Source organism: Vanessa cardui, chromosome 4, assembly GCF_905220365.1.
Source record: "Vanessa cardui chromosome 4, ilVanCard2.1, whole genome shotgun sequence".
Lineage (NCBI taxonomy): Eukaryota > Metazoa > Arthropoda > Insecta > Lepidoptera > Nymphalidae > Vanessa > Vanessa cardui.
This window is the reverse complement of record NC_061126.1, coordinates 8,996,134-9,009,535: the sequence shown is the minus strand read 5'-3', so window position 1 is coordinate 9,009,535 and position 13,402 is coordinate 8,996,134. Positions and strand designations below refer to the sequence as shown.

Here is a 13,402-nt window from a genome sequence, read left to right as displayed (position 1 = left end):
TGTGTCTATTTTAATATTTAACACTGCATATTTTAAAAAGCATTCTTTAATACCCAAGCTTTCTCCATGTAAAGTGAAATTGTTTAATAAAAGCTGATATTAAAGAAGTAATTTTAAATACCTGAGCTAATATGAAACAAAAGATATTTAAATTATTGTTTTTCACCCAGCGAGAATTTTGGACAAATTGTATGTTTTCGAAATGTCAGTTCGACCAGGTAACTAAAGTTGCTTTTAAAATTCAGTTGCAGTATTTTACACATACTAAAGTTATAGTTAATTAAAAAATATATATTTACACATGTTACTGTAAAAATTAAACTAGATGTTTATTTAAAACCATATAGATATGTTTTGCAAGTAAAATATTATCCTCCTATGAGGCGGTATATTTGAAATTTAGATTAGGAATTCAGATAACTTTTACGTTACGAAATATTATTAGATGTACAGCAACGGCATGATACGTGATATTTCATTTGAATATTTAGTATATTATTATGTCTACGTGTTACTGGTGGAAGAGTCTGTGGTAAAAATAATAGTATTTAAAATACATAAACGAATTCATACTTACATGGGGTTCGCTAGTCATGAAACGTTACGTTGGTTTGCATTAATTATACAAACATGCTCATTTTCCGGAATATAGACCCAGAAATTAAACCAACTCTGCATTCAAATTTTGAAAAAAGAATAAAACTAAATTTCACGGTCAGCTGCTGAAACACGAGAGAAACCAAATTTAATATTTTACTTCAGAATACAGAGAATTTTTAAGTATTTTATCATACTTGGCAGCCTTATAAAGGTTGCGTACTTTTTTTGTAATTTACAATATAAAAACTCAACGTTAATTCATTTCATTACTAATTAGTTTCCTAGTGGCATGTTAATGGTATATATTCGGTACAATTTACTCGTAAGAATTTCAATTTGAATTTATCGATGTATGTAAATGTCAAGTCGCTATTTGCCGCACCTCGTCTGCTTCCCCTAAAGATAATTTTGGCGCCAATTACCTTTGATGTATGCAAATGCAATCATGTTAAATCAATAAAGTAATTTATAAGCAAATTGTTAAAGAAATAACAGTGCCTCTGTAAGAGAATTATTTTGATCACAATTGATTTTATACGACGATTATCCATTTAGAAACTAAATATAGTACAATTAGTGTGTTACTAATGCATAACATAGGTAATAATCAGAGAATAATTAAGTTATTATTTACATAAAAACGGTAAAATTACTGGTTAATAATAAAATAACATTTTAATAACTGACCCTAAAATATATTCGAAAATTTATCTTTATAATTTTAGATACGTCATTTTGCCACGGTTAGGTTATAACGGCTGATAGGGTAGTTGTTTAAAAACTTCCATACTGCCTCAAGTCTATTGTAGTGTTTCTTGATCGTTATATATATCGACTATCAAAACACCGACATTATGACCGGAATGGTGTGCTTATGGATAAGTATACCGTACTTCGACGCTAACATTAAGCCGTGATTCCCGTTACTAGCTGACACACAAGTGATCACAAACTCTCTGAGAATTTTATCGAATGGAAATACATTGCTAATAAAATGGCAAATATCTTTTCGTATAAATCAAATTATAGTAATACTAGAATTGTAATAGGAATATTAGCTATTTCAAAGCGCGAAAAATATTGAAAATATTAAAAATATTGAAATAATGGTTATATTTGGTTCAAATATTTATTAATTATTTAATATTTATTAGTTATAAATTATTACTATTAGTAATATTGTTTCGTTCCACCGCTTTATTGAGTGGAATATTTAATAATCATAACAAAAGAGTTTTATTTCATTTATTAGAAAATATTTATATTATTTTAATATTATCTGTATACGTCTTATAACAACAATGAATTTAAATTTATTTGAACCCGTTCAACCGTTTTCACGTTTCTATGAAATCATTTTATAATACCTACTATCTTGTGAAATGTATTTACGTATTCATCATCCTGTCATACAACAAAAAGGACCACGAAATTGTTACTAAGTACTCATACTCCGTTATAAATTGCTTACAAATAACTTTATCCATTAAGATTAGTTTCCATGTGGTTGATTATTTAAATTTGTTCATTTGTAACGTACTAACGAGCCTACTTGATGATCTTCATTCAACGTGCTTCTGCAAATCATATTTGTTTCGACAACGTGACGTAGTAACTCTACCACAGTACTCAAATTTAAATTTATTTGTCATGTCACCTACTGAGAAGTCTCTATTACAAACGAATTTAGCTATTTTAGTTTAAAACGTCGACAGTCTTTATAACGTTATTAACAAATACCTCAGGACTATAACAATCTTAGGATTTACATTTCAAAATTTATCTGGTTTATTCAATATTGAACGCCAATCGTAATAAACTCGGAATTCAATATTCCGCTACTAAAATAATATTTGGCTTTAAATCCGCTTCCCACCTTTGATAGTGAAACTATCATATGAAAGGTATTTTCAATTGTATGTTCAATGAAGCGATTCGCTTTGTGGTCAGCTTCAATCCTGCCTTCAAAGTTCAGGGGTGAACTTTGCGTTTTGCGTTAATGTTTATCGCCTTAGGCTTTTATACGTTCCAACCGTATTTAAATATGCATTTTATATTCTCTTTATATATCCAACAAAAGCACATTGAAGTAATTTTTTATTCATTATAAAAAAACAGCTAGTATTTTTTTTTATTTTGGTACTGGAATTTGCCTTTCTGCATTCCACCCGTGCATATTCACGTCTGGCTTACTGCCAGACTACACACTAGACCAGCGGTGTCCTATTCGTCGTAGTGGGACGCCACGAAATCGCTTACACATGCTACCATGACGCCACAACGTCTGGCCTGCTAAGCAAGCCTCCAATGTCTATCCACTGGCACGACACACATATGGTAGTTACCATATGTGTTCTATATACCTTTCGCCTTATCACTAAGAACAGGTAATTAATTAGCGAAGCTAACTTACCCGATAAGCACCTGCGTCAGCGTAAATGTGAGTGTCATTGCCGCTAGGCCTGCCTGCCTTCGTTGATGTTAAGATCTGTATATCTCCATTGTTATACATAAATGGACTACTATATAGAGAAGCAGTTATTCTGTCACAAACAATAATACATTTTTAAAACTCATCTTTTGAATTACCCTTGTTGGCAGAGCCTTGGTAATGCAATAATAAGTTTCAAGTCTGATAACCTGTTATTACAAGACAATTTCATTCAACAAAATGTAAAAACTCCAAGTCTTCCTCCTAGTTCTGAATTAAAAAATACACATTGAACTTTTCTTCATTTTATCATAAAGACTCTCTCTGTAAACTTTGCTAACTTAACTGTGTAGAAAGTTACACGCGCAGCCTGATTTATTGATACTTCGATGTCTATAAAATGAGAGGAACAAGATAGTTTAAAAAACTTGCTCTCCGTTGTATATCATATAAGTAACTATGTAAATAAACAATTTATATCAATCTCGTGTTGAATAAATGGATAGACATAAAATTTACTTGAATTATTTTGTATTATTTTAAAGTTTAAGTTAATTTCACAATAATTATTGTGAAGGTAAATTCCGCTTGATTAATAAGACGTTGGACAAGGCGGCTGTAACCTTCATGTCTCGTTGGCTTTGTTAAAGGTTAATTAATAATAATATAGTATAAAATGATCGGATTTTGCTAAAGTAATTAATTAAGAGCCGTGATAGCCCAACGGTTAGAACATCTTAACTAGTTTTTGAGAGTTCAGACTCGGTGTCTATACATCTCGGTGGTGATCTAAAACAACAGCATGTGTTACACGAAAATCTGCTACAGGGTATCCGCCAATCCATTATTGATCAGCATGGTAGAAGTAGCCTCTAAACTTTCTCAAAGGGAGAGCAGGCCTTCGCAAAGTAAAGGGTCATTTACAAACTTTTACATTCCTAACAAATATAAAAACTAAGACTAGACATGAGAACATATGAAATATACCACCGTAACAATAGTATAAAAATAAAGGATGACTTCAAACAGAAATGTGGACTGAGTCACTTTAAAATTTCACGATGCTCGGTAAAATGTCTCCTCTCTAGTCAAAGAGAATTTGGAAAATTTGAAAATTAATCCGCTACACAACTTGCGAATTCTAGAATGTTACTCAGCTTAGAGAATTTGTAATACAACAAGAAATATTTCCCTACTAATTCCCTTACGTCAAAGAAAAAGCGCTAACAAGAGCTAAACCTAAAAAGCGTTACAAGTAATAATGATATATAAATTCGGATCACAATTGAGATTTCGTGTTTTAAGCACTTGGCCATCAAAACTTATAATAATAATAGAACCGTCATCATTATCTTCTTTCTATCCCAGTCACTTGGGAATACATGAAATTACAATTTGGTAGACTCACTGCGGAACCCTAGCTGACATTAACTTTGGTAAAGATTTTGTGGGTGGATTGGCACCCAATACTTAAGTACTCGACATATGGATATGCTTAATATCCAATAATCGGTTCAAAACCTGATTATATATCTCTATACCTACTTTACTCTGTTTGATTTGCATATATTTGTTAAAACAAGCAACTATTAAAGTCAAACTCAAAATATCCTGAAAATACTATTATAATACGTCTTTTACGAAATTACAACAATGTATTTCAAGATCTTGCCTTCTTCTCTTTGACATAATACAGTTTAAAAACTAGATAGTTAAACTGCACCGTACGAATTAACAAATAAAACGCGCACGTAACTGTACTCAAAAGTTGTGAATATCTTTTAGCTAATATAACTATTGTTCTACTTTCATTACATATCTCCGTTAAATAATATCATTTATATTATTTCATTATTGTATCTCGTATGGGTTTATAATTTAGCTTAAATCGAAATGTACAAACAATTTCTGTAACGTACGTACTTTACTTTATATAAATTAAATATACTCTGACTTACGAATATAAACTGTATTTTAGGATAGTCTATTTAATTCGATCCTCATACGGATCTCTCCTCTTACTTAATATAGAGTAAGAGTTATCGCTTCATGCTATCATCGAGTATATGCGGGCCAACCCTTCTGTCGAGTTAAAATTATTTGCATTTGCCTTGCATGAGGCACGAAAAAATATTGTTCGGTTCCCCTAACGCAAAATTAAAATTTCATTTTTAATGACATGTTAGCATATCGTCCACAAAGCCCACCATTAAATAGGAAAGGAACATTTTCAGTGTGTCAGTTGATATTTATTATTATTACCTACTACTGAGAGTTTATTTTCATTTAACACAGATCAATATCATTTCATATTATATGCATGATTCTTGCAATAAAGGACAATAACACTACTAAATTCACGTCCATATAATGTGATTGAACAACTTCACGAAGATTTTGAATTACCTTTCACAAATAAAAATACAATCGTTCATTGGTCGCATATTGCGTCATCGCGGACCATCGGTTACCATCGACCAATGCTCATTCGGATATCAAAACGTGGAAATAATTCAACCTGTTATTGTCCTTTGAATTTTTTTATGTTTATTTTATTCCTTGTAACTAGTGTTTGTTTTGCATGTGTGTTGCATGATTGTTTTGTTGTCACAGTCGTTTCGGCGCAGTTGCTGCGGCTGGTGTCTAATGCCTCAAAGATCTGTAGACAAGGCTATAGAATTACACGATGAAATTGGTGATAGTGTGCGTATTCATGCTGTGTTGCTACAATTAGAAGCTATTTTTTAATCATATTAATACTTTTTTTTGTCTGCTTTTGTAAGTTTCTACTTGTAGATTTGTATTGTAATGTCAGATAATATTTTATTTTTCAGTCTCTCCAAGCCAAATTATCTTTTAGTTCAAAGGAAATCGTCGCTTTAAGTTGTTCCTGGTGTAAAGACGCTTACCATAATAAAGAAAGTTGTTTCAATTTGCAAAGGATAGGCGAAGAATGTTCTTTGGGTACGTTGAATATGGTGATGACGAATAAAGTTTAAATTTCTTATGAATTTTATGAATAAAATTTATTTTTAGGTACGCAATCCAACATAATTGTGCCTCCGGCGTGGATAGTAAAACTGCCGAGAAGAGGTAGCTTTAAATCGTCTTTAAGAAAATCACCAAAAAAGAAAAGCACAGCAAAGAAGAAAGGAAAGGATTCAAAAAGCGAACAAAAGACTTTCGTAATTAAACCAATTCCGACCGCCAATGTTAAACCAGTACTGGTTTTTATAAATCCCAAGAGCGGAGGCAATCAAGGTGTGAGACTGCTGCAGAAATTCCAATGGCTACTTAATCCCCGACAAGTTTTCGATCTCACTCAAGGCGGACCGGGGCCGGGGTAAATCGATTATTTATTACCTTTAAAATGCTTCAAATGAAAAATAAACTATTTATATTGTGTCTTATCATAGACTAATGATATAGCTGTTTAATATTTGTTGGTTAATTTAAATAGTCCACAAATTTACGCATAAACATTAGCACTATTTTATAAATTGTGATCGAGTAACAGCGAAATGGCTTTCGTCCTGATATATATTGAAATGACAGTAACAATTTAAATATTTTAACATTTTCTTTATATAACAATATTTTAACTTCATTCTTATGCTGGAACCGCAGGAAATAACTAAGACGTGCATAATACGCTCACGTTCAGCAAATATGTTGGTATACTGTAAATTTAAATCCGTGTTACAAACGGAAAATGAATTCGCTACATTTCTAGAGGCATTTTTTTTATTAAAAAATGGAATTTTCCTTGAATAAGGTAAAATTAAGGCTCATTACCGTAAGGCGTATTTGTACATTTATTAAGATTTTATCGTTAAATATAATATTCCGTCACTTTAAAATTGTCTGTATATAAAAGTCAAAAATAAAAATTTGCAAGTAATAGGAAAATATCATTATGATAAACGCAAATTGTACATCGTCGCCTCAATAAAAATTTCATTCAACATTAGCACTACCCGTTTGTGTCGATTGAACAAAAAATTTAAAATATAAAGCAAGTAGAATCGAATGTATGAGATTAAAATTTAACAATAATTCTTAGTATTGAAATGAATAGCTAAAGCTTATTTAATGGAAGCGCTACACGCTGAAAATACTCTACACACTTTGTAACATACACGAGCATTTCAAATCCACATTTAATATTATAAAGCTGGAAACATTGGTAATGTTTGAACGCATTATAGCAACAACTGCCGGTTGAATTCGAAAGAATCATATTCCAAATATATTCTGAACTGAAGGTGATCTTTATGAAGTAATATTTCCATGGCCTTAAAGTATTTACTAAACAGACTTGTAACATTCAAATGCAATCGCACATTGCATCTAGTAGTCTAGAAATATAGTGTCAGCTTTATCAAACTGTCTGTGTGTATTTACGCATTTATATGTGTCAAATATTTTTACTCTATGCAGCAAATGTTACGAAAATTTTATCAGACATTTTTACTTTTATAGCTGAATAAAATGTATTTTATTTTATAGTGATTGTTCGTAACATGTTAATGGTCCGTATTTACTAAATAAAAACGAAAAGATAATGTTTCGCTAGTCACGTGTACTTCAGGTTACTTGTAACGAAATAATAAATGACGCACAAACTTCTAATTACACCGTTTCATTATAACAAAAATGTCTTTCTCCTATGTCTTCTCATTACCAAAACTATTTCTTTCACGAACCTACGCATTTCATGAGTAACAGTAATTTATATTAGGTAAGACTAATTTTGATTGCAATATTATTTTTATTCAATTAAAATTTTATCTTTGATTTGAATATTTTCATCGTAAGCTTAAAAACATTATACTGTACGTATATACGAAAAACGTCCTATTAATGTAACGACTAACACGGCTATTGATTTTGAAACCGAGTTACGCTACGTTCAATATAATCGAATAGATACCACATAGCGAGACACATCGAATAGAATAGGTACTTTTTGTTTCACTTTGGAAATTCCTAACTAAAGACAGTTTGACTAAAGCTACGCTTACGATAGTTTCACAAAGGCTTTACGATTAAGATAAATGGTCGTGTGTAACCTCACACTTGCCAGGCAAAAACAATATAATATATTTTTAAATCATGAGATACAAACTTGCTTAGATTGGTATAAAAGTGCACAGGGTAGGTAATACAAAATGTATATTTGTTATGCTACAATATTATGATTAACAGATGAATACTTGTTATTAATTGTAACTATATATACAGACTTATGTCTTGTTATGTATAATGTGTTAGAGTTTAATTGATATTTCACGGATCGATATAAAAAATCCAAAAATGATACGGACTAAAACCATAATACATAGAATTAAACAAGATCGCGTCTGGAGCACTTACAAACAAGAAAGTCTTATATATAACTGAGTTATTTAACATTAGTATAGCAATTAACAAGGCCATATTTACAAATCAATATTTCTTTCACGCGAAGTGGATTGATTACTTTCGTCGGGGAAAAAACATTTGTCAATGTTGAAGAAAAGATGAGAACCAATAATAACAGTAATAGATTGGTTATGCTTAATAACAAACAAACATATCGAGTTATTATCGACCTAAACAATCAAATATTATTTTGTTTTGTTAGTGGCCTAACGTAAACATATTAACAACTAAGAGCTTCTTGCGGCCGCTCTTGTAATTACTTCTGGTATTCCCAGGGCGACTATCAAAATGTGAAACAAGAAAAGGAGACTATACATTTAAAATATGACGAAGTTAACGTATAAATTCAAGATAATATTTTCATATATTACTTGGTTTCTTATTTTCCATTACAGTTCAGAATATAGTGGTTTCCTTGAGTGACTTGAAAGCCGGACTCTTCGCTTTAGGACCTTATACTGACTTATAGTTTGTCTAGTCTAAAATATCACTTTAGACACTATAACCAATTTTTTTTATGGGAACAATATATTCACAAAATAAATACTTTCTCATCTAATAGTTGTTTTGAATAGTCATATAGACCAGCTCTTACAAAATAAAGCTAGTTTCCCATACTATATTGTAGACACATTTGCAAACTTTGCATACTTTATAAGTTTCTTAAGTCCCCTATTATTAATAATGCCAAGTACAAACTAACGCTTTGTAAACATACTGCCTCCGTCTTGGTTGTTATCACACACGTTTGGTAATCATTGTTAACTAGAAGGTAATTATTTGCTTTCAGCAATGTTATTTATTCATTAATTAATATTTCACATGGCAATTACTTAAAATATTATTAAACCATTCAAAGACGCAATTAGAATAATAATTAAAGGTACTAATAGCTGATTTCAATATCAAAATGTTTTAATGCGTAAATTTCTATACGTAATGTAACATGTAGAAAAGTAAAAAAAAAACCATGATAGGAAACCTCTGAGGGTAAGTTTGAAAAACCAAAAATTGTAGTTAAAGCCGTAAATGATGATTACATAGTTTAGGTAGTTTCCCTAAAATCTGTGATGTTGTATTACTATTATTGTAAAAATGGTTCATTATAAACAGCAGATCAGTTATGTCCAGCCTTTAGGTATCCTTTTTTTTAGTTTTTTTTTTATGTTTTATGGTGCTTTTGATAGTGTTCATTTTTATTTGATGTAAAGAGATTTTGATATATTTGGTTAGGTAATAAACGCAAGTAGAAAGAGGTTCTTAATTCAAATGTTTTTTTTTTATGTAAGTCATAACTGTGTCACACCGGATTTGCAAATTATTTTTTTGTTCGAAAGAGATTTATCCGAAATGGTCCAATTTAAATCTTGTGAAGGTCTTATCATGAGTTTTGTAGACAGAAACTATACGTTTACTGCTATTTATTTCTATTAGTTATTACTAGTCTGTATCTTTTTTTAATAGTGTTTTTCTTTACTTGGTTTAAATATATATGTGTTCGATAGTACTATAGCCTTTTCTGACTCTTGCGTACTCTAAATGATATATGCTTATATCTAAAATGCGGCAAATAAATTATAATTAAATAATATGGTTAACAGGCATTTGGACCTCAAATTCAACCTTCCGTGTTTCAGAGTTTTAAATTGTTTTAAAAATCAATTTCCTCAAAAGTCCTGACCCTTTAATTGAAGTCTTCATTAAATTCCTTGTCAAAATTTTATGCGTCAATTTGATAAAATTTTATCTTATATACGCCGCCTAACCTGTTAACGCGAAATCGTTTCTAAAAACGTTAGTTTATATTTTGCTTAAGTACTTAACTTGATTTTTTATATCAAGTAACTCTCGTGTTTTACGTGGTCATTGTTTTCACACGCCACAATACCATAAACAGTATTAACATAATATATAACACATACATACTGCCCCTGGAATCCAACAATCGTAATCTACATTTTAATATGGTTGAATTAAAATGTAGATGAGGATTGTTAGATTAATTACTTGATTACACTTAGATATTCAATCATGCATTGATTAGGTACGCTCAACATTATTGTTCCAAATAACCTAGTCAAACTGCATTCAATTTGGAAACAAAGCTGGATTTTCAATGATCTGATCATAACATATTGCAATAGCAAGAATTAGTCGAAATTAGAAATATGTGAAATTGATTTAGATTTAATCTTGATCCGTTATATAAATTAGTATTATTTTTTCAGATTGGAAATGTTTCGAAAGGTGCCCAATTTGCGTGTGCTCGCATGTGGTGGTGACGGTACTGTTGGATGGGTTCTAAGTGTACTCGACAGGATTGGATCGCGGCCAGCCGTAGGCGTGCTCCCACTGGGCACAGGGAATGATCTCGCGAGAGCGCTCGGCTGGGGCGGGGTGAGTGATTACGTACAAACCCGCACAATTTTACGGCCGCCGTGCTGTCATATCAAGGATTAGCTGGCATACTATAAAAGCTTGTATATGACGTACTCTTTCGATTTATATTATCAAAAAGGATACTCACGTTCTCGCTTACATTAACGGCGTTTAAATTATTTCAATGATTGATGAATATTTTTTACTTTAATATCTTGGGAATGGATGATCGCCTCCAGGCTGTTTCAAATAACAAAAATATGTTTATTATTGTATGTAAATTGATATTATAAAAAAAATATACATCCCGCTGAGTTTCTTTCGCCGGTGCTTCTCAGGTCTGAGCATTATATTCCGAACCGGTGGTAGATTTTCGACAATCAATAAGAAAGCGTAAACACTTCCATTTTGAATAAAGGTTTTTGACTTTGACTATTGACTTTAATATATATCGATTAAATAAAAATGATAGGCTGATGTCGTCGAGCGCATTCGTTTATATAATATATTTATTTAGCGGTCACAGTCTACGCTGTTTCACTTGTTGTACCTGTATGTGAGTTCTATCATTAAAAGGAAGTCACGGTGTGTGCTCTCGAGCGAAGTTAAGCGCTTTACCTAAACCACATCAACGAAGAACGAACTAACAATATCTCTGTTCGATGAACATGTACATATGATTTCAAACATCAAGCTTATCTTATGAAGCTTGAAAGATTAAAAAGGATAAATGTGTTATATTTATTTTTATCATATAAACCGATTTGAAATTTGAACCTTTACACAAGAACATAAAAGATATTTATTTAGTTAAAAAAAGAAACAAATTATGGCTAAAATTATCTTTAACTTTTCGATAACCATTAAAACATCTAAACTATATTATTGACTGGCAAGTTATTCACTGTTTCTTTTAATTTATGCAAGTAATTATCGGATACAAGTCACGTGGGGCCTTTGTACGATAATGGCACAATATCACAACGGTCGCGTGTGTGCATATAACAACAAACCAAAGTTTCTTCGAAATCGGATGAATGCTAGTGGGGACAACAACAAAACATTGGCTTAGATGCATGTGTAACTACCGTAATTTGGATTATAAAATATATTCATTTATAAATATATGCTAATTTATTCAGTTTCACAATTTTCAAAGTATGCAATTCTAAATTATATTAATACTTTACAGTTGACAAGTGCGAAAGAATTTAAATAATAATAATTAACGTTTAACTTAAGTTTCTTACAAAACTATTTAACTGTTATACTACTGTTAATATACACTGTTATATTTTTAGTTCAGAAATATTATTAAATTTGATATTTTATAAATTGTGGATTATCTACACTCATATAATTTTTAGTTTTATATTTTTATAATAAAGTAAATATTACATTTTCAAAATTATATAGCATTTATTTATGACTAGACCAGAGATCAGTCAGTTTGTCAATCCTTAATATTCGGGCAATCTCGGTTCATATTTTTAATCTATTTACAAAAGCAAATATAAAATAAAATTAATATATTGCCTCGGCATGTTGTAATATCAAAATAGAAATATTTTCACATTTACCTGAGAAAAGCGAGTGACGTTTTGCAATTTATTTGGCTTCAGATACGATCGCAGATTTATTTTTAGATAGATAGACTTTCTTATATCGTTCTTAACGAGATCGTTTTGTGTTTTGTTCGCAAACTGCTTGTCATACACATGTGCGTTTTGTTATCAATATTTAGAGACGTCGTTTTATACTACGTTTGTATTAATTAAATTATTTTTTATAAAGGGTTACGAGGACGAGCCGATATCCAAAATCTTGGCTCATATCGGCGAAAGTGACACAGTGTTGCTGGATCGATGGCAGTTAAAAGTCGAGCCCAACGAAGCGGCTTCTGGGGAAGACACGAGCAACGCTAAGCCGGAGCTGCCACTCAATGTCGTCAACAATTACTTCTCGTTCGGCGTTGACGCGCATATTGCTCTTGAATTTCACGAGGCGAGAGGTAAATAACGGAGTCTCTTTTATAATTGTAACACACTTTTAATCAGAGAGAGAAGCTATAAATGATTTTAATCAAGGAAATCAAGACATGTTAATTATTTTGGTTATTTTCACAGTATTATGTCATATGGCATATTACTTTGGGGTAACGCTGCAGACATTGAATCTGTCTTTATTTTACAAAAAAGAGCAATTCGGTTTATTTATAATCTTGGGGCAAGGTATCCATTTCTATAATAAAATTCCACAGACATTTTTAACTTTGCCGTCTCGTAAATTCAAATCGTTTATAAAAAATACATTGGTGAAAAAGGCGTATTATTCGATACAAGATTTTGTAGATGATAAAAAAGCGTGGAATTAATACCTGTTGACTTCCAGGCAGGATATATTAATTTAATAATTCTATTAACTTAAAAATTAACTAACATGACTGTATTTTTTTAAATGTTGAAAAAGAGTAACTACTGAGTTTCTTGCCGGTTCTTCTCGGTAGAATCTACTTTCCGAACCGGTGGTAGCTTCACTTAATTGTTAAATGACGATTCAAAAGTGCTT

General features: G+C 31.1%; 1 protein-coding gene across 7 annotated transcripts in view; it reads left to right on the top strand.

Annotated features, from left to right (window-relative positions):
- The window catches only part of LOC124544060 (eye-specific diacylglycerol kinase), a 102,905-nt gene that overhangs the window by 79,528 nt on the left and 9,975 nt on the right, over window positions 1-13,402 (top strand). For 6 of the 7 annotated variants that reach the window (XM_047122472.1, XM_047122473.1, XM_047122478.1 and 3 more), the window contains 5 exons: window positions 5,645-5,734; window positions 5,866-5,995; window positions 6,068-6,374; window positions 10,684-10,852; window positions 12,629-12,845. In XM_047122472.1, coding sequence (XP_046978428.1) covers window positions 5,645-5,734; window positions 5,866-5,995; window positions 6,068-6,374; window positions 10,684-10,852; window positions 12,629-12,845 — 913 coding nt within the window. The remainder of the gene's footprint in view (window positions 1-5,644; window positions 5,735-5,865; window positions 5,996-6,067; window positions 6,375-10,683; window positions 10,853-12,628; window positions 12,846-13,402) is intronic. The other variant, XM_047122474.1, reaches the window with a different exon arrangement.